Raw genomic sequence first — 24482 nt, 5'->3', positions numbered from 1 at the left:
TATCCATGGTTTTAGGGCACTGATTTTGAAATTTGTCAAGTTTCACTTGTAATTGCAGATATGCTGAAGAGATTCATGACATTACACAAAGTAGAAGAAGCTGGCAATCTTAGCTCAGTACATGAATGTTAAAAAAAGTAGTAGCATTATCAATCTCAAATAAAAATATTTTATTTGATTCATCAAATTCTTTACATAAGTTCTGTCATTTGGTATCTTTTGGCAGCATCTTTTGGTAACTATTTAAATATTTTTAATCTAAAGGTAAAAGGTTTTTTAGGTTATACTCTTTCTGACTTCTAAATTTAATATAGAGTATATGTTGCCAATTTTCAAAACTGACTCCAAGAAATCAAGGACTCTGGGGGGGAGAGTTAATACTTAGAATATAGAATATAAATCTCTGATTTATTAAAATATCTCCAAAACCATATTGGTAATATGAGATTAACTGAGCAATTTTTATTTTAAGTATAAGATATGTATTAGGCTGAGAAATAATAAACTACCAATTTTCCAGGCTTAAAATGGTGGACAGGAAACCTGGATGGCTCAGTCGGTTAAGTATATGACTTTTGACATGTTGTCTCTACACTTGGCATGAAGCCTACTTGAAAAATAAATAAAAATAAAATAAAATGGTGGAATAAGGTATTTCCACTTTTAGTCAAGATGTATAATAGGGACCAGATATGATCTTTTATCTGAATCAATATAATGAGGGGAAAATATTTTTTAAAATTAAAGTAACAGTTTTTAAGACTGGGCATCAGGCAGCTAAAAACTGTGATCCATGAGAGTTGGTAAACAATTAGATCAGTTTTGTGTTCTCCCCAGTTTACAGCCTTGGGAGTGTCCAGATATGGTGCAGAAAGGGCAAAACCAAGGGAAGACTTACGGACTTCCTGAATTGAGAAGATTAAGATGAGAATCCAGAAAGATCAAGGTACCTAAAGTTCATAGGACAGAGAACCAAAATGGAGTTAGTTGCACAGAGTGAACTTTGGAGATCTGTAGATTTCCACCAAGTATTTAGCAGAGTATTTGGGAGGAAATTACACAAAGCTAAGAAAGAACCATTAGAAAGGATTAGTGAGAAGAGAGCTGGTTCTGATCCTGGACTCAGAATATCCTACCAGTGAGATTGGAGAACAATATAAATTCAGGGAGCACTGGGTAGAGTACACAGAAGGATCTAGACTCATTACTAGGGATAATTAGATGAAACATTGCTCTAGTACAGCCTAATAGATCTTACAAGCAAGAATGAAGAGGATCAAACTATTTCTAAACAATTTAATTGAATTGTAAAACAAAGCTCAAAAATATACACAGGAATACAAGAATATTCAGTATCCAACAAAGTAAAATTCACAATTTCTTGTGACTTTATTTGTGAGTCAAGATTACCAGCCATAAAACAAGCCTCAATAAGTTTGAAAGGATTCAAGTCACACAAAGCATGTTCTCTGACCAATATGGAATAAATTGGAAATTAATGATAACTAAAAAAATGTGTGGAAAAATCCCCAAACATTTCAAAGCTAAGTAACACACTCGTATAGAACCTATGAATCAAAGAAGAAATCAAAAAAGAAATTAGAACACAATTTAATGGAATGAAAATAAAAACACAACCTTATAAAACTTGTGGAATATCGCAAAAGCAGTTCTTAGAGGGCAATTTATAAAACTAACTACCTATGTCAGGAAAGGAGAAAAGTCTCAAATGATCTTGCATTTCTATATTAAGAAACTAGAAAAAGAAAAACAAATAAAACCCAAAGAGGAAAGAAAATAATAAAAATCAGAGCAAAAAATAATAAAATAGAGATAGAAAAATAATATAGAAAAATCAATGGAACCAGAAGCTGCTTCTTTGAGATTAAAAAAAAAAAAATTGAGGAGGTTTCTCAAAAATGAGAGGTTTCTACCCAGACTGATCAGGATAAAGGAGACTGATCATGAAAAAGGACAAATTACCAATTTTAGGAATGAGAGAAGTAATATCATGACATATTTTATAAATATTAGGTAGATAATAAGAAATATTATTGTGCCTATAAAATCAATGACTTAGGTGGATAAGACTGACATATTCCTTGAAAAATATAAACTATAAAAGTTCCTCAAGAAGAAACCTGAATAGACTTAGGTTTATTAAAGGAATTGAATTTGTACTTAAAAATCTTCCTATGAGGAAAATTCTGGGCCCATTGGTTTCACTAGTAAATTTCTCTAAATACTTAAGAAGTAAGTAGTACTCTTTTTACACAGATTTTTTCCAGAAATTGGAGAGGAGGAAATGTGTCTCAAGTGTCTTCCCAGGTTCTTAATTATCTTACAAAAAAGAATATATGGCCGCCTGGGTGGCTCAGTTTTGTTTAAGCATCCAACTCTTGATTTTGCCTCAGGTCATGATCTAAGGGTGTGAAACTGAACCTCCTGTTGGGCTCCTGTGCTCAGCATGGAGTTTGATTGAGAGATTCTCTCTCTCCCTCTCCTTCCATCTCTATCCACCCCCCAAAAAAACTATAGGATATTATCTTTTCTGTATACAGATGCAAAGGTTTTTAAACAGAATTTTCAGCACTGTTGATGTGCTCCAGTAGTACACAAAATACATATTGATCAAGTAGGGACTATCACAGGGATATAAGATTTCTTTAATATTCATAAATCAGTCTATGGTAAATCACCAAATTAGCAAATTAAAAAAAAATAAGAGCCTTATGATCATCTCCAGCCTGTAAAAAGAAAAAAAGAAAAAAAATTCACTATACATACCTGATAAAAATCTGCAGCAAACTAGGAGTATAAAGGAACTTCCTCAACCTGATAAAAAGTATCTATGTAAAACCTACAGCCAACATTATACTTAATATTTGGTGAGAGAATATATGTTTTCTCCCTAACACCAGAAAAAAGATAGAGATTTATGGAATAACTAGTGGTTATAAGCCACAGCTATAAAACAAGAAAAATAAGTAAAAGAACTTCAGCTTGGAAAGGAAGTTACAATACTGTCTTTATATACAGATGACAATATCCTCTATCACAATATTCTAGAGAATCTATAAAGAAGCAACTTTAATGAATAAATGAGTTTGGTACATTGCAAGCTACAAACAATACACAAAAAGCAATTGTATTTCTATATAATAACAATTGGAAATTGAAATGTAAAAACCAATACCTTCTAAGCGAGCATCAAAATTATGAAATATCCAAGGTTCAATATGACAAAAGATATGACTTTTCCAATGAAAAACATAAAACATCAGAGAGAGAAAAACGGTAAACTCATCTTGCTGATGAGTTGAAAGACTCAATATTATTATGTCATTTCTCCCCAGATGGATCAATAGATTAAATGGCATCCCAAAGTAATAGGAAATTTTTTGTTAGAAATTGAGAAGCTTGTTCTAAAATTTACATGGAAATGCAGACTCCTGAGAAGGCAAACAATGTCGGAAAAGAATAATAAGGTTGAATGATTCAGCTAATATTACTTGATTTCAATACTTATTATAAAGCTATAATAATTCAGACAGTATAGCCTTGGCATAAAGAGAGGCATATAAATCAATGGAACAGAAAAGAGAGTCCAGAAATGGAACCTAACATATATGACAACTGATTTCTTTTCAAAGGACAATGATAATTAAGTGGAGAAAGGAAAATATTTTCAACAAAATCATGCTAGAACAATTGGACATTCATACACACACACAAAATTGACTTTGATTCATACTTCATAGCATATATAAAAATTAATTCAAAATCAATGTAGACTTAAATATAAGTCCTAAAAGTACAAAACTTATAAAATATAGATAAAAATCCATGTGACCTAGGCAAAGATATTTTAGATATGACACCCGAAGTGCTACCATAAAAAATTATTTAATATCTTTTGGTATTAAAAATATATCTATTGGAATATAAAAGAAACTTCAGACTGGTAGAAAATATTTGCAAAGCATTTATCTGATAAAACATTTGAACCAAGAATATATTATAAACTCTTGAAACTCAACAAAAAGAAAATAATACAAATAACAAAAAATGACAAATGATTTAAGCAGACACTAAACCAAAAATCCTATATGAATGATCAATAAACACATGAAAACATGTTCAGCTTCATTAGTCAGAAAGAGAATGCAAATTAAAACTACAACTACAATATCTTTAGAACAGCAAAACAACAACACAACCATACCATGTATTGGCACTATGTGGAAGAGGTAGGACTTTCATATACTACTTCTAGTGTGAATGTAAAATGGCACAACTGCTTTGGAAACAATTTTGCAGTTTCTTAAAAAGTTAAACATACACCTATTCTATGATGCAGCCATTTTAATACCAGAAATTTATCACAAGAAAAGAAAGTATAATTCATTTCGAGATTTGGACAGGGGTTTTCATAGTAGCTTTATTTGCAATAGTCAAAAACTAGAAAAAACTCACATGTCCATCAATAGGTAAATGGATAAACAAATTGTGATATAGCTATATAATAGGATATCACTCAAGAAAAAGAAGGAATAAACTATTAATTTACTCAGCATGATCTAATCAAAATAATTATGCTGAGTAGTAGAAGCCAGACCTTCCTCCTCCCCCACCAAAATAAACCACACTGCTAAATATTTATGTGGTTTCATTTTTTAAAAAAAATTATCTGTTTTTTTCTTTTTTAAAAGATTTTATTTATTTATTCATGAGAGACACAGAGAGGCAGAGACAAAGGCAGAGGGAGAAGCAGGCTCCATGCTGGGAGCCCGGTGTGTGCCACTTGATCCTGTGTCTTTGGGATCACACTCTGGGTTCAAGACAGACGCCAAACTGCTAAGCCACCCAGGCATCCCTGTGATTTCATTTTTTAAAACTCTCAAAAATGCATACTACTCTATAGTGACAGAAAGCAGCCCAGGAGTTACCGTGGAGATGCAAGAGAGGTTGGGGCTAGAAAGAAGTATTACAAAGCAGAGAAAATTCTGGGACAATATGTTCATTATCTAGATTATGATCATGGGTTGATCAGTCAAAACTTATCAAATTGTAGTCTTTAGATAGGTGTAGTTTTTGTATGTCGATTATACCTGAATAAAGCTATTTAAAAAGTTGTAATACTGGCAGTTACATATGTTCAATCTGTACAAACGCTTCATTCTATTTAATCAGAGATATATTTTGAAGGAATAGGACAGGATCTATGTTTAGAATATTGCTTTGTGGTTACTTTGTTATTAAATTCCTATTAACTCATTTAATTGTTCCCTACATATACTGAGGGTCTACTCTGTGTCAAGAATTCTGCTGTGAAAGCTTTTGGCATTGTTTTTAGTTTTTCTTTTTTTTTCCTTTATGTAGGAATTCCTTTTAAAAGTTTAGGACAGAAAAATCATTCCAATTAATTGAGCATTCTAGTTAATTGTAAAATGGCCAGTCTAAGAAATTTAGAGTAAATAGAGCAATTAAAATAGTGGTCTTGTAAAGATCAGTTTTACTGTTCTACTGTGTCAGTATCCTCAGTGCTGCCCTTCTTGACATACTACTCTACAAATTTTGAAAAATGCATATGATAGCATAGCCACTTAATATTTGTGAAATGCAGGCAGCCCTGGTGGCTCAGCGGTTTAGCGCTGCTTCAGCCCAGGGCCTGATCCTGGAGACCCGGGATTGAGTTCCATGTCAGGCTCCCTGCGTGGAACCTGCTTCTCCCTCTGCCTGTGTCTCTGCTTCTCTTTCTCTGTGTCTCTGATGAATAAATAAAATCTTTAATATATATATATATATTATATCTTACAAAAAAGAATATATGGCCGCCTGGGCCATATATATATATATATATATATATATATATTTGTGAAATGCCACAGGCAACTAAAGAGGAAGGAATCAGACCAAATCGTTTTGTCCTCTGGCTTAAAAACATTTAACGCAGCTAGGTGATTTGAGAATTAGTATCATTAAGCACATCATTAATATTTTATTAGAAGAGCACATATTTGAAAACTCATTGTCCAACCTAATCACTCTCAACAATGGAATGATGTAAGAAAAACAAACAGGAAGTTGTCTAAATTGATCTCTGTGGTTCCAGAAAATTTTATCAATTTAATCATTGATCTTCATCCTCACAGTTCCTCAAGAAAGCCATTCAGAAGCCTTTTCATGCTGATATCACTTAAGAAACACATTCAAGTTACCCTAACATTGAAAATAAGGTGGCTTGCAGGAATTACAGCTGATAAACTCGACATCTGTCACTTTAATAACTTTAGAATGAAATATTAATCAGAACTTTTATAAATATTCAGAAGAGAAATTGATGTTTATTTGTCAGCAACATGGTTCCACTAAAGTTAGTCAATACAAACTAATTTTTTTCCATTCCTAAATTGTCTCATCAAAGTAGGAGAAAGTATAGAGAAGATGTGGATTTTAATAAGGTTGTTGCCAGTGTTTTCCACCCCATCCATACGTATAAGATGGACAAATGAGGCTTTAGTCAAAGAACATACTGGTACAGCAAAGAAACAGGACCTATGTGATGTAGTCAGAAAGCTTTATTTTTATGTCTTACTGGCTCTTTATACTAACTCAGAGAGGGACTACTTCCATTTCGCTAGGTGAAAACTGGGGCAGCTCCTGACTTTTCTGAACCCTTAGAGAAGACATTTTGCAGCCACTTTAATCTGCAAACACAGACTTAATTCAGAAATTAAATTTAAATTGACATAATAATATAACTATATTTGATTCAAAATAGTTAAAATAATCTTCTCTCACCCCAACAAGACTTTCTAGGTGGGAAGCTGAAGAAAGAGATCATGTCCCTTTCTCTCTTCCACTTTACCTTGCTTACTGCAGTTTTTTGTTTGTTTTTTTGGGGATTTTTACGCATTGATTCCTATATATCCTCCCTTCCCTCTTCCTTTCCTCTTTCTCCTTCCTTCCAGTTGCACATCTGGCTCTGACAAACATGAGGATTAGGGCAAATTGGCAAATTCTAGAGCAATAGAAATTCTTCCTTTGTTTTGCCTCCAGTTCAGTAGCCCATTATCAATCCTCCAGATTTCTCAGGCAGAGGCCCCTTAAGGTCAGTGGCTTCCATCAGTATATATATCCAGCTTCTATCTGTATGACTATAGTGGCTTCCATCAGTATCTCTCAGGCTTCTATCTATAAAACTAAATAGGTTCTGGCACTAGCTCCAGTATGGGGGTGGGGTCTTCATACCAACAAGCAATTCTCAGAACACCAGCTGGGTGTCCTACAATTCAATTCAATTCTTACATCATCCACCCAGAAATAGCATCAGATTCCATATGTTAAGGGTTCAGTACTACAACGCTGTCTGTACCGGCACCCTCCACCCTCAACTTTAAAACCAGTCTCAGGTCCAGGCTGTTATCTACACTTCTGACTGATCCACTATAAAATCAGAGGTTCCCAAGGCCCCCTCTTTGGGTTCTATTATTTTGCTAAAGTGGCTCACAGAACCTAGAGAAACATTTTATTTGCAATATTACCAGCCTATTATGAAAGGATATAACTCAGGAATAGCCAGATGGAAGAGAGGCACAGGAAAAGGTATGGGGAAAGAGCTCCTTGCTTCCATGCCTTCTTTGGGAGCACCACTCTCCCAGCACTTCCACCTGTTCACCAATCTAAAAGCTCTCCAAATCCAGTCCTTTTTTTTTTCAAATGGAAACTTCATTACATAGTCATGATTGATTAAATCATTGGTCATTGGCCATGAATTCAACCTCCAGCCCCTCTCCTCTCTCTGGAGGTCAAGGGTGGAAACTTAGCGTCAACCCTTTAATCAGCAAGGCTGGTTTTCCTGACAACCTGCCCCCCACCCCATTCTTAGGTGAGGTCTAAAAGTCACCTCATTAACGTAATAAAAGACCTTTCTAGCTCCTATACTTAAGAAATGCCAAGAGTTTTAGGAGCTCTGAGCCAGAAATCAAGACAAAGACCAAATATATATTTCTTATTTAAATCACAAAATCACAATAACTTTTTTCTTTTGATTTGTTTCACATCATACACTGCTTAATCCCAATGGGGGTGCAATATACAGCAGCATTTTCCCAAAGAAATCTTCCCCAAAGAAATATTCTCCTTTCTTCATTTTTGTCCCTTTTTATAACCTTAGTGTGATTGAAAGGTTTTTAAGAGTTAAATCCTTTGAAAATGCCAGACTGGGTAATTTTTATATCTCTGCTCTGTCGTTGTGCCTCAGTTGAAATCTCCATTTTAATAACCTGATATAGTATGTAGTTCTCTACCACTCTACACAGAGCACTAATGAATAGATCCATGCCTATCTGAAACTAGTCTCTGATGGCCTGCTATAGATACATATCCTGTTCAACATTTGAAAGAAATACTTTGGATGAAGATAGTAAAAGCTTGTTTAAGGTAGCTAATTTCTGAAAATATATATTATATAAAATATAATAAAAGTATACCTATAGTCCTGAATTTAGGTATAATACACTACTCTCGGGGATGATATTAAAGGAGGGAGCTGTCTGGTGGGCAGCAAGTCAAGATGGCTGAATCCCAGGCAGGCAGCTACATCAAAACATAATATCTGCACTTGACAGACTACTTGAGGATTATCTCTTCTATTAGACTTTTCAAGTTTCAATTCAAAGAACTCTTACTCAAATAGCTTAAGTTAGAAAGGGAATTTATGTCTGTAATAGCTGAAAAGTCTAAAGATAGGCTTCATTCTCAAATGTATCTAGGTGGTGTGAAAGATCCATTTCTATTTCTTACCTTTTTTTTCCTCCATAATACATTATTTCTCAGATAGAATACATATAATAGCAAGATGGCCACCTGTTATTCCAACATTGTAATTGTGGTTTAGCAATGCTGATAGATTTTTTTCCTCAGTAGTTCCAATTTCAGTGCCAGGTTAGCTCAGAAAAGCTTATCTTGAGGCCATGCATCCATCTTTGATCCAATTGCTGTGCCCAGTGGTTGAGTTCAACTCCACTTCAATCATTTGGATACAAGGATGACTTAAAGGAGGGCAAAAATGAGTAGCATACAATAGGAATTCTAGGTATTGTTACCAGAAAAGGGAGAACAGAAATTATATAGGTAGAAATAAAGCTATTTACTGAATCTAGACACAACTTTTCAAAGAAATTTTGCAAACTGTAATGAGTTTGTAACCGGGTAGTGGATTGTGGAATTACTTTGTTCTTATCTTCTCGATGGAAAGAATTCAGTCAAGAAGACTCCATAGAGAGTTAAAGCAGTAAAGGTTTTTAGTTTATCAAAGTGAAACTACACTCCACAGAGAAGCAGGTTGACCTGTGGGTAAGTTGCAGCCTGCTGTGTTTTGTACTGTTTTTTTAGGGGGTCTATTTGGTCTCCTCATACCCCTCCTGCATTTATCATATTACCCTCTCTGGCTGAGCTCTGGTTACCTCCCCTCCAACATTTTTTGCACAGATTCCTGTCTACCATCTTCCCAGAAGCACCTCAGTGTAACTAACCCATGGGGGAGTGGGCGGAGGGGAGCCCTAAAACAACAATGCAAGTAATATTAGAATGATATAACAGCCTCAGTATTATTAGCAGACAAGGTTTTCTTTAAGTGTAGATGGTCCAAAGTTGGGAAAGCCCCTCTTGCCAGTATATTTTGCTTATCACTGTGCTAATCGCAAAGGGATTGGTCTAAGGGTAACAGATTGGTCTCTGGACGGGGACTGGGTGATCCCTGGCAATTTGCCACCTAACCTTCTCCTTTCTCCCCTTCTACTCGTTTCTATCTAGCCACCTGCTCTAGAAAGTTCAGTGAACAATGGGTAAAATTATAAAAGATGCATTAAAAATGTCATGTGAGAAATCAGTGAAAATTAGTCATGTTTCGCTTAAATAAGGGAAAGATGGGGCAAATGGGTGAGGTAGTAAATGAGAGTTGTTTTCTTTTTTTGTATTTTTTTTATTGGAGTTTGATTTGCAAATATATAGCATAACACCCAGTGCTCACCCCGTCAAGTGCCCACCTCAGTGTGAGAGTTGTTTTCAAACATTATATAAGCCAGAATGCAAAGTGGAGTTAAATCAGTCTCTAGAAGGCAAAACTTAAACTAGGGGTTGAAACTTACTGGGAATTTATTTTTATATTAACTAATTTTACAAAAATGTGTGGTGATGTTAACCAGTTGAAAAAAGATGTTTCATAGGCAGTATATTTCCTTTCATTGGTAGTACTTAATATGATACTTCAAGGATTTAGATAAAAAAAGTGTAAGGCCAAGCTGGTAGTAACAAATTGACATTTACTTTTCAAAATGGCACAGCATGAAAACATGTGGAACAAACACCCTGCCACTCTTTGCCACAACTTTGCCACTCTTACCTACATGGAAGAATAGTAATAATGCTACTTGCAAATACAGGAGTATATATTTGCTCACTAATGTTATTTTTGCACTAAAATTTATACATTGTGCTAACTTAAAAAAACTTTTATTTTAATCACCCAGTGCTCATTAGGACAAATGCACTCCTTAATCCCCATCACACATTTCACCCATTCCTCCACCCTGCTCTCCTCTGGCAACCATCAGTTTATTCTCTATAGTTAAGAGTCTGTTTGTTGGTTTCTCTCTCTCTCTCTCTCTCTCTCTCTTTCTCTCTCTTTCATTGTGCTGACTTTTAATATTTTCTGCCGTATAACAAGAAAATTGCTAATTCAGATTTAGCTTTAGTAAAGCTGAATTTTCTTTCTTTCACAGTTTTATGGTTGTATTGTTTTTCTTCATTTATTCAGAAAACAAAAATCAAGAGGACAAATGAAATAATGAGTTTTTCTTATAATATTAGAAATTAATTTGCTAAGTAGAATTTTGAGTGGGATGAACTCTGCTCACCCCATTCAGTAGGCATGACTAATGTCTACTCATTATATTCTTCTGTTGTTCTAATTATCTATTTATGGGTCATCATTCACTAATTTGACTTGTGGAGGAGTTTTGAGTGTAGGAGGCTTGGGATGGGTCTGCAAATTTAAATTCAATGTTCTCCAAGAGTCTTAAAAATTAAAAGCAATCTTGTTTATTTACCTGTCAAGAATCCTACTTCAATAGAAAAAAAAAGTCTACAGGTAGAATATTTTCCACTTTACTGTGACATCTGAGAAGAATAAATTATATCTTTGTATATCTGATTACACACACGCACACTTATGCAATTACACACATATTTATTAAAGTTGCAAAAAAGGAGAGACTTAATAAAAACAAATTGAGGATAGGGGAAAGAAAGAATATGAGGTATTCACCTGGACTAGAATTATAAACTCCTCAGGATCTATGCTGTCCAAAAGGAATATATTTCTTTATGTGTGTATGTGTAGATATGTGTGTGTATCTGTTTGCATACATAAACCTATAAATATATTAATATACATACTCCTTTCACAAATATTAGCACTTATTTCAGAGGAAATTGAAACTAATAATGATAGTTACTACTCTCATAATTCCATCTGGTGACCTTTTTTTTCCATATAAACCTCAAACCTCATCTTATATGCCACACCAACTGGATCTAAGATTGGGCACCATACCCAAGGAAAGCCAAACAATAATTTTCCTGTACCTATGATGAGATTATCGTGATTTAGTCCAAATTTATTGGACCAATCAGATTTCTTTTTGTGGGAATTTGAACTAGAGAGAATGGAAAACATTAAGTAGAAAGAGATCTGTAAAGGGGTATTCATGACGATTTATGGCAGAATGAAGTTATAAAGCAGAAAGCATGACTGTTATAGATTGCATGTTTGTTGTCCCCCAAAATTTATATGCTGAAACCCTAAACCCCAACGGAGTCATATTAGGAGATAGAATCTTTGGGAATTAGGATTAGATTAGATCATGAAGGTGAAGCCCCCATTATGGGATTAATATTCTTATAAAAATAGGAGGAAATCTCTCCATCTGTTCCCCATGTGATGATACAAGGCCATTTGCAAACCAGAAAGCAGGCGTCCACCAGACGCTGGGCATGCTGGCACCTTGATTTTTGACTTTCTAGCCTCAAGAATTGTGAGAAATAAATGCCTGATGTCAAGCCACTCATTTTTTAGTATTCTTTTGTAGTAGCCTGAGCTAAGACAAATCAGCAGGAATTCAAAGTAAGCTTATTGATAAGAGGGTAAGAATCAATCATCTCTAGTGAGAGCTGAAATATTCAGAAAGACACCATGGAAAAATATGGCTTGGGGGAGATCATATCCTTCGAATTATCTCAAATTTGAATGCTATTTCCTACCATTCTCTCCTTCCCTCTTTCTTTGTTCTATTATTTAAATGCCTCATTCTTGCAACTAACTTCTAAACTTACCAAAAGTCAGCATAAATAAGCAGTTAATAGGGGAAAAATTAGGGTTCAAATTGTATTGCAGCTGTTTACTGTGTAATCTTGAGCAAGTTACTTAATGGTCAGTGGATCAGTTTCTCATTTCTTTTAAGTCAACTTTATGAAGTTATAATTTACATAAAATAAAATACATTCACTTTAATTGCATAGTTAGGTAAGTTTGAAGAAATACATATATATAATATAAATAATATATGTATAACATATATATAATATATATAGTAAACACTACCTGATGATAATCAAGGCCTAGAATAGGTCCTTCCTCTAAAAGAGCACTCTCATGCCATTTTGTAGCCATTACTTTCCCCTCCATACATACACAAAGAAACTCTGACCTCAGGCAAACACTTATCTTTTTTCTGTTGGTTATTTTAATTTTCATTTTTCTAGCATTGCACGTGAGTGCAATGTTACAGAATCTTACAAATTCATGCATGTTGCATGTATCAGTAGTATGTTCCTTTTTACTGTTGAAAATATTCCACAATAGAGATATACCACATTTTGTTTATTTAGACATATGTTGATGGAAATTTCTTTTTTTCCGGTTTATTTTTTGGTCATTAATGCAAAGTTGCTATGGACATTTGTGTGTAAGTCTTTTGCGGAGACTGTATTTTCTTAACTTCTCTTGGTTGTTACATTGAGAGGCAGAATTCCTAATCGTGTGGTTTAATTTTATAAGAAGCTACCAAATCATTTCCCAAAATAGCAATGTGTAAGAGTTCTAGTTTATCCACATCCTTACCGATACTTAATAGCATCAGTCCTTTTAATTTTAACCATTCTAGAAAGAATATACTTATTTTGTTATGTTTTTGCTTTGCATTTCCCTGACAGTTAAAGATTTTGAGCATATTTCATGTGCATATTGGTCATTTGCATATCTTCTTTTGTGAAATATTTGTTTAAAACTGCCCATTTTTAATGAAATTATTATTCTTGTAATTTGAGTTTTATATCTATATATAATCTGAATGTAAATCTTTATTAGATGTAAATATTACAAGTATCTACCTTTTCATTTTCTTAACGATATTTTAATACCAGAAGTTTTAAATTTTGATAAAGTCTTATAAAATTTTCATTTTATAATTTTTGTTCTTTGGTCTTATATCACTGTCTTCATTAATGTAGCTAGTTTTATTATAAGTCCTCAGAACAGGTAGTATAAATTCTTTAACTCTGTTTTTTCTTTTTTTGTAAGGTTATTTTGGTTATTGTAGGTCCTTCATATTTCCATATCTATTTTAAAATAAGATTGTCAATTTCTCATAAATCCAGTTGCATTTTCTTAAGATTGTATTTATTTATTCATGAGAGACACACAGAGAGAGGCAGAGACAAAGGCAGAGGGAGAAGCAGGCTCCATGCAGAGAGCCTGATGTGGGACTTGATCCAGGGACCTCAGGATCACGCCCTGAGCTGAAAGCAGCCCATCAACTGCTGAGCCACCCAGCCATCCTTCCAGTTGCAGTTCTAATAGGAATTATGTTTACTCTATAGGTCAATCTAGGAAGAATGGCAGTTTAAAGATATCGAGTAATGAAGATAAATTCAGTCTTTGATTTTTCTTAGTAGTGTTTATTTTAGTTTGCAGTGTGCAAATATCGCACATTTTGTTAAATCTATTTTTTTTGGTGGTAACATAAATTATGCGCATATGTGTGTATATATACATGTATATACACCTTTGTTTTGCACTTTTCATTGGTAATACCTAGAAATATAATTTATTTTGGTATATTTACATGTATTCTTTGATATTACAAATTCACTTAGTAGTTCTGATACCTTTTTATTTTTGAAAGTCCTTAGGCTATTCTACATTAATTACCATATTGTCTGATACTAGAGATGGCTTTACTTCTTTCTTTCCAATCTCATTGCCTTTTATTTATTTTCTTATCTTACTGCAATGGCTGGACATCCAAAACAAAGGTAAATAAAAAGGAAGGAATACACGATGTTATTTATTATGAATGAATGTTGAATTTTCAGTTCCCTGCATTTATTAAGGTAATAATATAACTTTTCCCTTTAATTATATTAATATGGCAAATCTATTGTTTGTTTTTTGTATTAACTCAAATTTGAATTCCAGTATAAAACTCTCATGGTAGTAATATATTATCCTTTACATACATTGCTGGATTTTCTTTGCAGTGTTCTGTTAAGGACATTTGTATCTAAGTTCATGAGAGACATTTGTTTATCCTACTCTTTTTTATGATGTCTTTTTCTGGCTTTGGTTTCAAGGTAATTCTGGCTCCATAAACTTAATTTCTTCTTACTCTATTTGCTGGAAGGGCTTGTGAAGCTTTTAATTGATATCATTTCCTCCTTGACTCTTGAATTGACAGGTACAGACTTTGAGCCTGGAGTGTTCTGTTTTGTTTGCAGGAAGGTTTTTTTATTTATAAAATCAATTCCCTTAATTGACATATGACTATTAAGATATTTTCTCTCCAGCCAATTTTGTTTATGTATGTGACTCCATTTCTTAATTCATAAAATGAGAATAATATCCCCCTCATTAAGCTGCTCTGAAGATTACATGAGCATAAATGCTCTTTTTAAAAAGATTTTATTTATTTATTTGACAGAGAGAGAGAGCGAGAACAAGTAGGAAGAACTGCAGGCAGATCAAGAGAGAGAAGCAGGCTCCCACTGAGCAGGGAGCCAGATGTGGGGCTCGATACCAGGATGCTAAGATCATGACCTGAACTGAAGGCAGATGCTTAATCAACTGAGCCACCCAGGCACCCCTGGTTTAAATAAAGTAGGATCTGACATAGGGTAAATATACCATGAGCAACTGTTAGCTATTAAAGTTCAATAATTATTATTATACACTGAAGTAAGATGAAGAGCATGCAGAGTAGTCTATTATTCTCATTAAATCCTGAGAAGTAATTATTATAACAAAAAACAATATTTACATCTATTGCATTTATGACATGTCCCCAACTCATCAATAAACTGGATTTCTAATCCATATGCAATGCCAAATTAAACTGTTAGAAAAATTAAATTCTTAGAAACTATTTCAAATAAATAGACTAAAAGTTTCAAAGTCTGGTATAAGCAGAGATTTACTAAGTCCTTTATATTTCCTATTTCTTTTTTTTTTTTTCCTATTTCTAATTTTAAAAAAAAAGGTATCTGAGCTGTGGAGTTTCACACACAACATTAAGACTGAGGACAAGGAATTAGACCAAGTGCTAAATAAGAGAGGTTGAGTCATGTAGAATTGAAATGCTTTTTGTTAACAAAAGAGCGTATCAGTGGCTTAAAAAATGCAATATATTGGTGCATATAACTAGAAGGTTAGAGTTAGTGTTGGCTTCTGAGTTGATCAATCCAAAATTTCATTGATTTCTTCAATTACCCAGTTTCTTTCTCTTTCTCCCAATTGTCATATTCATCTTAAAACAGGATTCTATATACTTTCTTCCACATTGAACAATTCTCCTTCCCCTGGGTTTGAGTCAGAGTTACAAAATATACCATTGTTGAGCCAATAACAGTCAATACCAAGGGTATACAATGCCCTGAATGTCTCAGGCCAGGGTTGCTGAAAAATCTCATATAAGAATGATGATGTTACCATGGTTGACTTAAATAGGGTGCCCTGCTGGAGATGAAATCAATTCTCTAAATTCCACTGCAGTCGTACAATAGGATACAGGTGGAATAAATGTTATGGTATCATTTATGGTATCCATTATTCCTTATCCTACTATGGTAGACATTGCTATTTCTCCCCACATTCCACTGTTTCTTTCCGCTGTTTCCTTAGTAATACTCAGATTTTTAGAATATTCAGATTTTTAGCCATGTATTTGACCATTTCAAATAGTCTGTTTTTCAAGCTAACATGCAGCTAGCTCTGTCCATATGGTTAATTTCTGGTGATAGAAATATCATATGCAATTTCCAGGATATATCCTTAATAGGGAGCATATTCTCCTTATCCTTCTCTCTTCCTGAAGTTTGGGTATCAATTTGATGGCCACAGCTTGAATAACCATCTGGGCCATGTTGAGGATGGCTAAAGGGAGCTTAGTTTCCTGATGATCATGGAACTCAAATCCAGCCCTGGATTTTTCAGCTACGTACTTCTTTTTCATGAGGGATAGGAATAAATTAATATTTTATTTCAGCCATTATTTATTTTAGGTGTCGGCATTTTTAGATAAATCTAATTTTATATTTAATTTTCCAAAACTAATGTCTGAATTGTATTATTGTACTTTTAGAATTCTATTATGTTATTTCACCTCTATCCTAATAGTATTAATTAGTTGGGACCAACATTTGGGGGTGTGTAGCTCAAAGCTCTGTATCCATAGTTCATTAACTTCCTGCAACTTTTTAATATGAAAAAAGATTTCTAATTTTCCTTAGGCAAACATCTACAGGTTATCTACTAAATCGTTTCTGAATGCAGGATATAGATTAGCCTGTGTTTATTTATATATTAATACTTGCAAAACCCACAAAACATGAGCTATGTAAGATCTCCTTCTGTTATCAAACTGAATGATAGCTATAGGGAATCAGTGAGTCCCATCTATTTACTCTGTTCATTCCTTTGCACTTAATGTTCTTCCAGACTCGTTCATCAATTTCACTTTAGTTTATCTCGGTTTCTATTTTTGGCACCTGTGAGATAACTGATGCTTTTTGTTTGTTTGTTCACCTCCCCCCAACCCCTTCCCACTCAGTCCCTCCGGGAATACTCAGACTAGAGAAATCCGTCTTCCGCTACCATGAAAACATTCATTTGGGGTCTAACAGAACTGATCTTTATCTCCAAAAGTTAGGAAATTCAGTTACTTTGGCAACAACTCGGGGATTACCTAGGTTCTCCAAGTTTAACATAATAGAAAACTATCGAAAACACTTCTGTTCAAGATGTCCAGCCAGTCCATAATAGAACTTCTATCCACAGAAAACAAGGTGCCCTTAAAAGGGAAGCGAAGTCCTGAGCCAAACTTTGCCATGCACGTTCCGAGGAGGGAGGGCAAGGCGAGGGCGGCGCGCCTCCTCCCCGGGCTGCCTGGCCGTCTGCGGAGTTGCAGTGCGGAGCATCATTGCGGCGCTTTTTCAGGGAGTGATGCGCTGCGCTGTTTCGGGGCTTTGTCTTTATTCACAACACATTCACGTGTCTCGGCGGGGGGAGCAGGGAGGGGGGAGGAACTGCACAGTTGCCTGCCAGCCTGTCCTCTTTGACTGTCTGCCGAATAAGCCGAATTGTAACTCTCCATTAGAGAGTGATAGATACTGAGAGAGGAGGAGAGGAGAGAGAGGAGAGGCAGGGAGGGAGACAGAGACAGAGACAGAGACAGACGCCAGCACACCGAGATACAGAGGAAGAAAAAACACGCAAAAAGGAGTGGGGCGGGGGGGGAGAGAAAGGATGCTCTCGGCACACTCCTATGTTAGGTCTCTGTGCAAAGGCGGAAGGCTGCAGGAGCAGCATCAGCTAGCTTTTGGGCAGTAATTCTAACTATTGCCCGCCAGCACCGTTGTCAGGACGACTTTGAAGAGGCAACATATCACTTATGCGTAGCACACTCTAGTTCTGCTAAAACTGGGGGTGCAAACAGCCCCCTTGTTTTCTAATTTAGCGACTTGCATCTTTTTGACACTCAACTCTATCGAGACACTGCTACTACAGGTAAGACGCAGTTAAGATTTATCTATTTGTGACATCATTGTAGTTTTACACACTTTAATCATGACGACTTTTAAATATAATGCCTGATTTATGTTGAACTGTTTTGCTTTATTTCTTAATTATTAGTCTCCCTTGGGTAAATAATTTTTATGAGAGCTGCAGTTAAACGAGGGAGCTACCAAATCTTTCCTAACAGGAATGTACACAATTGTTTGCATTTCCTCTGAGTTCATAGTTAGGAACTTGATCTCAAACTGTGATCCGAGATGCAATTCATATTGTATATTATTTCTAAATATATCCAATTATTTACTATCATTTGTATAAGTCATTATCCTTCCCTGACTACAGGGCTGTGCTATGGGCATGGTACCCAGTATTTTTTTTTTGACTTTTATAGTTTGGGGTAACCAGTGATGAGGCATATAACTTGTAGAGTTTGATCAGATCATTACAATGTGGATTAATTTATTCATTCAGGAGCATGTGCTGGGAGAGTCTTACTAACAAGGTGTTGTCATGAGCAAATATATGTATTGATTAAGATAGCAAACACGTAAAATGTTTGTAATATTAAGAGAAAATGCAAGGAAGTTGATAAATCATATGTTTATTGATATCATTGAGTCTCAGGTTTGCTTTTTAGATTAAAATTTACCTTTGTCTTTATAACTGTGCTCCATGTTTACCTGTCATTATTTTTTAAAATAAGATTAGCTCTTAGGTGAGGTCACTCAATGTTGCTGACATTACTGAGAAAACTGAAACTACAGAAATATAGTAAGAATGGGTTATGAGTTGGTAGATTATAGGAGTAATATTGTCAACAGGTTTGTAAAATTTTGCTCTGCTGAGTTTTGACTAGAGCATCTTGTAGTGTTAGTCCCTTGTAACTTTGATTATATTCTGCTGTCCCATTCAGGGTACCAGGAACTGGGAAGTCTAATTACATTGCTGTATATGATCAGAGGTAAAAGCAGTAGGCAATTTTAATTAGAAAGCCACTTTTTATTTGACATTTTAATTTAAATTAACACCAATTAATATATATATGTTTTCTATCATTGTGTGTCTGTAATGTTCTATTAACTCTATTTATATGAATTGCTCCTAATTGATTTCCTAACCTGGAATACTTAACATGCTAGTATTCTGCAATCATTAGAGTTACACTTGGTAGTTAATGGCTTTAACTCTTATATACAATAAAATGTGTAGCATGAGATTAAAGCAAATCCTAGGGGAGCACATGTTTAGCACTAAAGTATTGTGAAAATAGAAGCATTTGCATGCAAAAATACATAATTCATTGGAAGGCTTGTGATTCTTGTTCCTGTGCCTGACTTATTTCATTTTCCAATTTCACTTACAAAAGGTTTAAATCCATGGGAAGTGTATGTAAAATATTCAATTGACTGAGGATGTGAAAATTAAAGGAGGAAAGAATTATTACTGCAGTGACTTTTTTAGGACTGTTTGGAAGTTGGTAACTGGCATGAATGTAATGAATTCATTTTAGAGTTTCTCCTAAGGTGCACAAAAAATCAAGAGAAGTTGATGTGAAATGTATGTCAATATGAGAAATTTTTCAGAAGAAAAAAGTGAATGCTGAAAGAGTACAGAGGAGGTTTACAGCTTGTAGAGGGTAGAATATTTGCAGTAAATGTAATTGGTTTCTTTTATGAGTGGCAGGGAAAAAGAGGTATCAAGAATACCATTTCTCAGGCATGAATGAAATCCCAATGGCCAAATATCTGATGGAAAAATAACTCTTCTTTTGACTTAGTTACCATATTTGAATATGCAATTACCAAAATTTTATCTTGCCTGAAAGATCTCTTAGAATTATAAAGTGAGAAAAGTTACTTACAAATTATTCAGATTTTTAAAGTTTATTAATGTCCTTTTTTTGACTCATACAGCTTATGTGAGTTTTCTTTTCTCTCTAAGGAATGCATATATAGTCAACAAAATGGATTATGTGTGTTTGTCTTGAAAATACAATATTAATTTTTAAATTATTTACTTAAAGTTGTGTAGTCCACTCATCCTTTTTCTTCAAGAAAAAGGCATGTGCTAGATTTTCTTCTTTGATACACTACAAAAACACCATATTTGTATTTAGACATATCAGGGCAATATGCATTATTACATGATTTATATACATTCAGTATCATGCTCACTTTGTCTTCATTTCCCTAAACTCATTAGTGTTTCCAATTATGTAAGAAATTTAAAAAGGTCTAATAAGAGTAAATTCATAATTAACAAGATTTCTAGGACCTTGGAATTTCTAACTATTTCACAGAGAAACTTTATTTTTAACTATAGAGAATATTCATCCTATTAATAATACTTCTGAATAATGATCCCAAAGTTGCCCAAAACATTGTCAAGAATATGTTCCTGCTCTCAGTTTCTTTATAGTTTCAACTTTCTAATTGAGAAAGTTTGACAAATTTTGCTTTCAGTACCATTTAAAGTTGAGCTACATCACAAATAGGAAGTTTATCTGGATCTTTAGAAAAATGAGATTAGATGATAGAGTCATTGTATTCTCTGAGACATTTGTTGAATTTCAATGTGGCACAGATCATATTGGCGAAAATAGAACTTGGTTAAGTTAATTTTGAGGCTTTGGCTGACATAATAATAATAGTCAAAAACAAAAGAATTTGTTTTCTTGTTATCTAAGAGGAGTTTATACTGTTATCTGCATATATATATATATATATGTACACACACATATATATATATATATATTACATCAGCTTTTTATAACTTGTTGAATTAGATTTTGTCTTCACTGATGTGACATTGGTCTACTGAAATGTTCCTTCTTGATTTCTTCAGGAATTTGTTCTGGGGTATCAAATGAGTCTTTCATTTGATGGACAGTGTCTCTAAAACTACCAAAAAAAAAAAAAAGGAGAAACAAAACAAAACAAAACAAAAGCATCATATAATCCCAAGCCCTTTTTCATGATGACTTTAATATGAAACATGAATAGAAATAGTTATGACTAAAAAAACCCTGAAGTAACAAGCAAGAATAAATAATGAGAGATCTCCAGCTAGTTTTCTGGTTCAGTTACTTCACTTAAAAATATTCTTAGACTGTAGTATAGATCCTGGAAAGCAAAGCTCCTTGCTGATCTCAGTGACATGATAAAATGGCAAGTGGCAGCTTCCTCATGCTACCCATGGGCACAAGTTAATGCTGACCCTTAGGAAGAATTTTTTGGACTGAAATAATTGTTACATTTTTAAGTTATCAAACTGAAAAATATAAGTCTCTACAAATAAGTTAAAAATAATCATAATTGTAAATTGTTGATTGGCTATATTGAAGTCAGTTGCAGTCTACATTTTAAAGGTTATATTATAGAAGGCTTGACATAGTCATAAACTTCCAATGTCAAAAAATCTGATCTCTGTATTCCTTTCACCAAATAACTACTAATAATATTTCTATGCACATATTACACAGCCTTCCTTAAAAATCAGAAAGGGAGACAGAACGTAAAGACTCCTAACTCTGGGAAACGAACTAGGGGTGGTGGAAGGGGAGGAGGGCGGGGGGTGGGAGTGAATGGGTGACGGGCACTGGGTGTTATTCTGTATGTTAGTAAATTGAACACCAATAAAAAAAAATGGGAAAAAAAAAAAAAAAAATACAGTTATAAGTATGTCCTGCTTCCAAGAGGGCTGGTGCAGGTATATCTGTTTATTTAGTAAAATGGTAAATTATAAAGTTTATATTAGCTTTAAAAGTTTTTTTCCCAAAAAGCTAGTTAAAACAGTTTTAAAGAATGTGCTTATTTAAATACATTCAAGATCATTAATTTAACCTAAAAATTGTATTATTCACCTCTTTAGAAGCCTGACCACCAGGCAAAGTGAGGTAGATTTACAACCACAATTACATGAGTGTATGTATACACTCACAAATGGAAACAATTCTAATTTTAAAACAAAGTGCCTATCAATTTGCTTTCCTACAACTGGGTACATGCAAAATGACAAAACTGTCTGAGTTTATACCATCACTTGTATGTTATATAATAGCACTATGTATATATAACAAGGTAAATGAACTTGGCACATATATAGAAAGGTTAAATTGTTAGTTTTGTAGCATATGAAAGTCAGAGATTAAAGAGTTTTTCTTACATGAACCTTCTTTACCAGATTAAAGGGTTTCTGACATTTAGGAAAGTTCTGTTCAGATTAGCTCCCAGTGTTTTCTTTAATCTGCAAAGCCAAATATTACATGCTTTAAGGTTACTCTTAGAAGGAGGTAGATTCCAATTAATTAGTTTCTGCCGATAGATACATACATTGTAAATATAAACCATAGGGTTCTAATATAAATTAATTCAATTTCTACAAGAGAAGACTGAAATCAATATTCTCTTTTAAGTATTATAAGAAAACATACTACCATTAGGAAATTATTTAATGAAGGCAAACTTCTAGTTGTGATTCAAAGTGGTATTAGCACTTCAAAAGAGAGTATGTGTTACTTAATCTGTGATTAATAAACATAAAATATGACTTGGAGGTGCCCTTGAAAATTGATATTATTCCCAAGGTTCTTTTACTCTTTTAGAATGCAAATAATCATTGATTTTTTTATAGAAAATATTTTAAAAATAGATTGTCATATAATTCAATTTATCATTTTTTAAACCATAATCAGAACACTTATTTATGTGAAATAAGGGGAAGACCTATGATATGACTTTTAGTAAAACTGTTTCAGCTTAAAGTATAGTTTTACATCCCTATTTGCTAAAATAAATCTGAAATCATATTTCCAGAATACATTTCTTATCATCTGGAACACCTATAAAATATCATCACCATATCTTCCCTTTTTTAAAAGCTAGTCTTGTAAATGATGTTTCATCTCCAGCTGAAAACATGTGGTAAGTCCAGATGTTCAAACACAATCACTCCCCAAAGGCTTACAGTTACAGGTTGATTCAAGTATGGCTATGGATAAATATACACATCAGATCCCTAATTTAAAATTAGAATACAGGCTGTGAAGTGCATAAAAATGGTAAGAGACCACAGTTGGCTGTGTCAATTCCTTGATTAAATGAAAATGCACTTTCTGCCCCATCAACGCAGCACATTTGAGAGTAAATAAATTCTTACAAAAGTGTTAATATGCATGTAAACAGATAGATAATAGATATGGCAATATTCTCTGAGTGAGAAACATGATTTACCCACAACCTTATTTTAAATACATTTTGAATGGCATTATTGGTCCAATTGGGAAATTCCAGGGTTCAAAAGATTTAAAATGATTCATTTCTCTAGTAATTTACAGTGATTAAGGCATAAAGAAAGAAGTTGATTATAAGAATAATAACTTAATTGTTTTGATTTCCTAACAGTTTATTCAAACTTCAAACTAACAAGGAGAAAATCAGAAAGAGAATGCCTTTCCCTAAGGAAAGCTAGCACTTGCTTCCTAAGGATATTTATGATGCTTTGCTGGCTAATTTATCTAGACAGATAAAACAAAAGCAAGTGGTACATGATGGAGCAGTAGTGAAAACAGCAGACAGATTTATGAACCACAGGGCAACTCCCCTGGGACTCCCCATAATTGAGTTCTTTAAAATTATACATTTTGTTGCTTTATATTTTCCTTTTCTTTCTGTCCTCTTTATATAGTCACATTCCAAGAGTCCGAATAAGGGTAAGAAAACCCATCTTCAGCTTTTTCTTAGTTCAAAATTTATTATGCATGTTGTAATCAGATCTCCCAAACCACTCAATAACTTTCTTTCTACTCCAAGGGCTGTCACCAAGCCAAAGCTGTAAAGAGGAAATGACCAAGAGAAACTCCGCCGTCAGTGGTTGGTGCATGGTGTTGGTTTCCACCTGTCTGGGGAAGGAAATAGACTCTGCCTGGATGAAGTCATGTTATCAGAATCAGAGCCTTACAATTTAATTAGGCTCCTGGTTTAAATCCATTTTAGGCCAATCTTTGGCCCACTCTATGTAAATTAATGGAGGGAAAGCCTTACAAAATTGGGGAAAAATAATCGAGTCTCCTGCAAAACTACATACAAGGATTAGAAGTATGTGGCTAATATAATAGATACACAGTAGTCTACCTTATTTCTAATAGAATGGGGCAAGGGAAAAGAAGGCAAACAGATTTAATTAACTGCTTCCACTTTCTAAACATCAGAGTGAGTGGCCCTTGGTCAAGTTGTAATTAGAGCAATATTTCCTGATCAAAGGAAACTTTCATAATTAGTAATTACTACTACTGCTTCTGATGTTGCTGCTGGTAATACTGATTGAGTATTTTACCATATGCTATTCTAGA

At 34.0% G+C, this 24482-nt stretch overlaps 1 protein-coding gene across 8 annotated transcripts in view; it reads left to right on the top strand.

Moving 5' to 3' along the window:
• Positions 1-17537: 17537 nt before the first annotated feature.
• Positions 17538-24482, top strand: part of LOC144312683 (uncharacterized) — a 2041845-nt gene continuing 2034900 nt past the window's right edge. For 7 of the 8 annotated variants that reach the window (XR_013378224.1, XR_013378221.1, XR_013378219.1 and 4 more), the window contains exons 1-2: positions 17538-18124; positions 19047-19094. Coding sequence is in view for 3 of the 8 variants with exons in the window: in XM_077895607.1 (XP_077751733.1) it covers positions 19085-19094 (10 nt within the window). In the remaining 5 variants the exon portion in view is untranslated. The remainder of the gene's footprint in view (positions 18125-19046; positions 19095-24482) is intronic. The other variant, XR_013378226.1, reaches the window with a different exon arrangement.

The sequence above is a fragment of the Canis aureus genome, chromosome 4 (genome assembly GCF_053574225.1).
Source record: "Canis aureus isolate CA01 chromosome 4, VMU_Caureus_v.1.0, whole genome shotgun sequence".
Taxonomy (NCBI): Eukaryota; Metazoa; Chordata; class Mammalia; order Carnivora; family Canidae; genus Canis; species Canis aureus.
The sequence above is the reverse complement of the archived record's forward strand: the minus strand, read 5'-3'. Positions and strand labels throughout refer to the sequence as shown.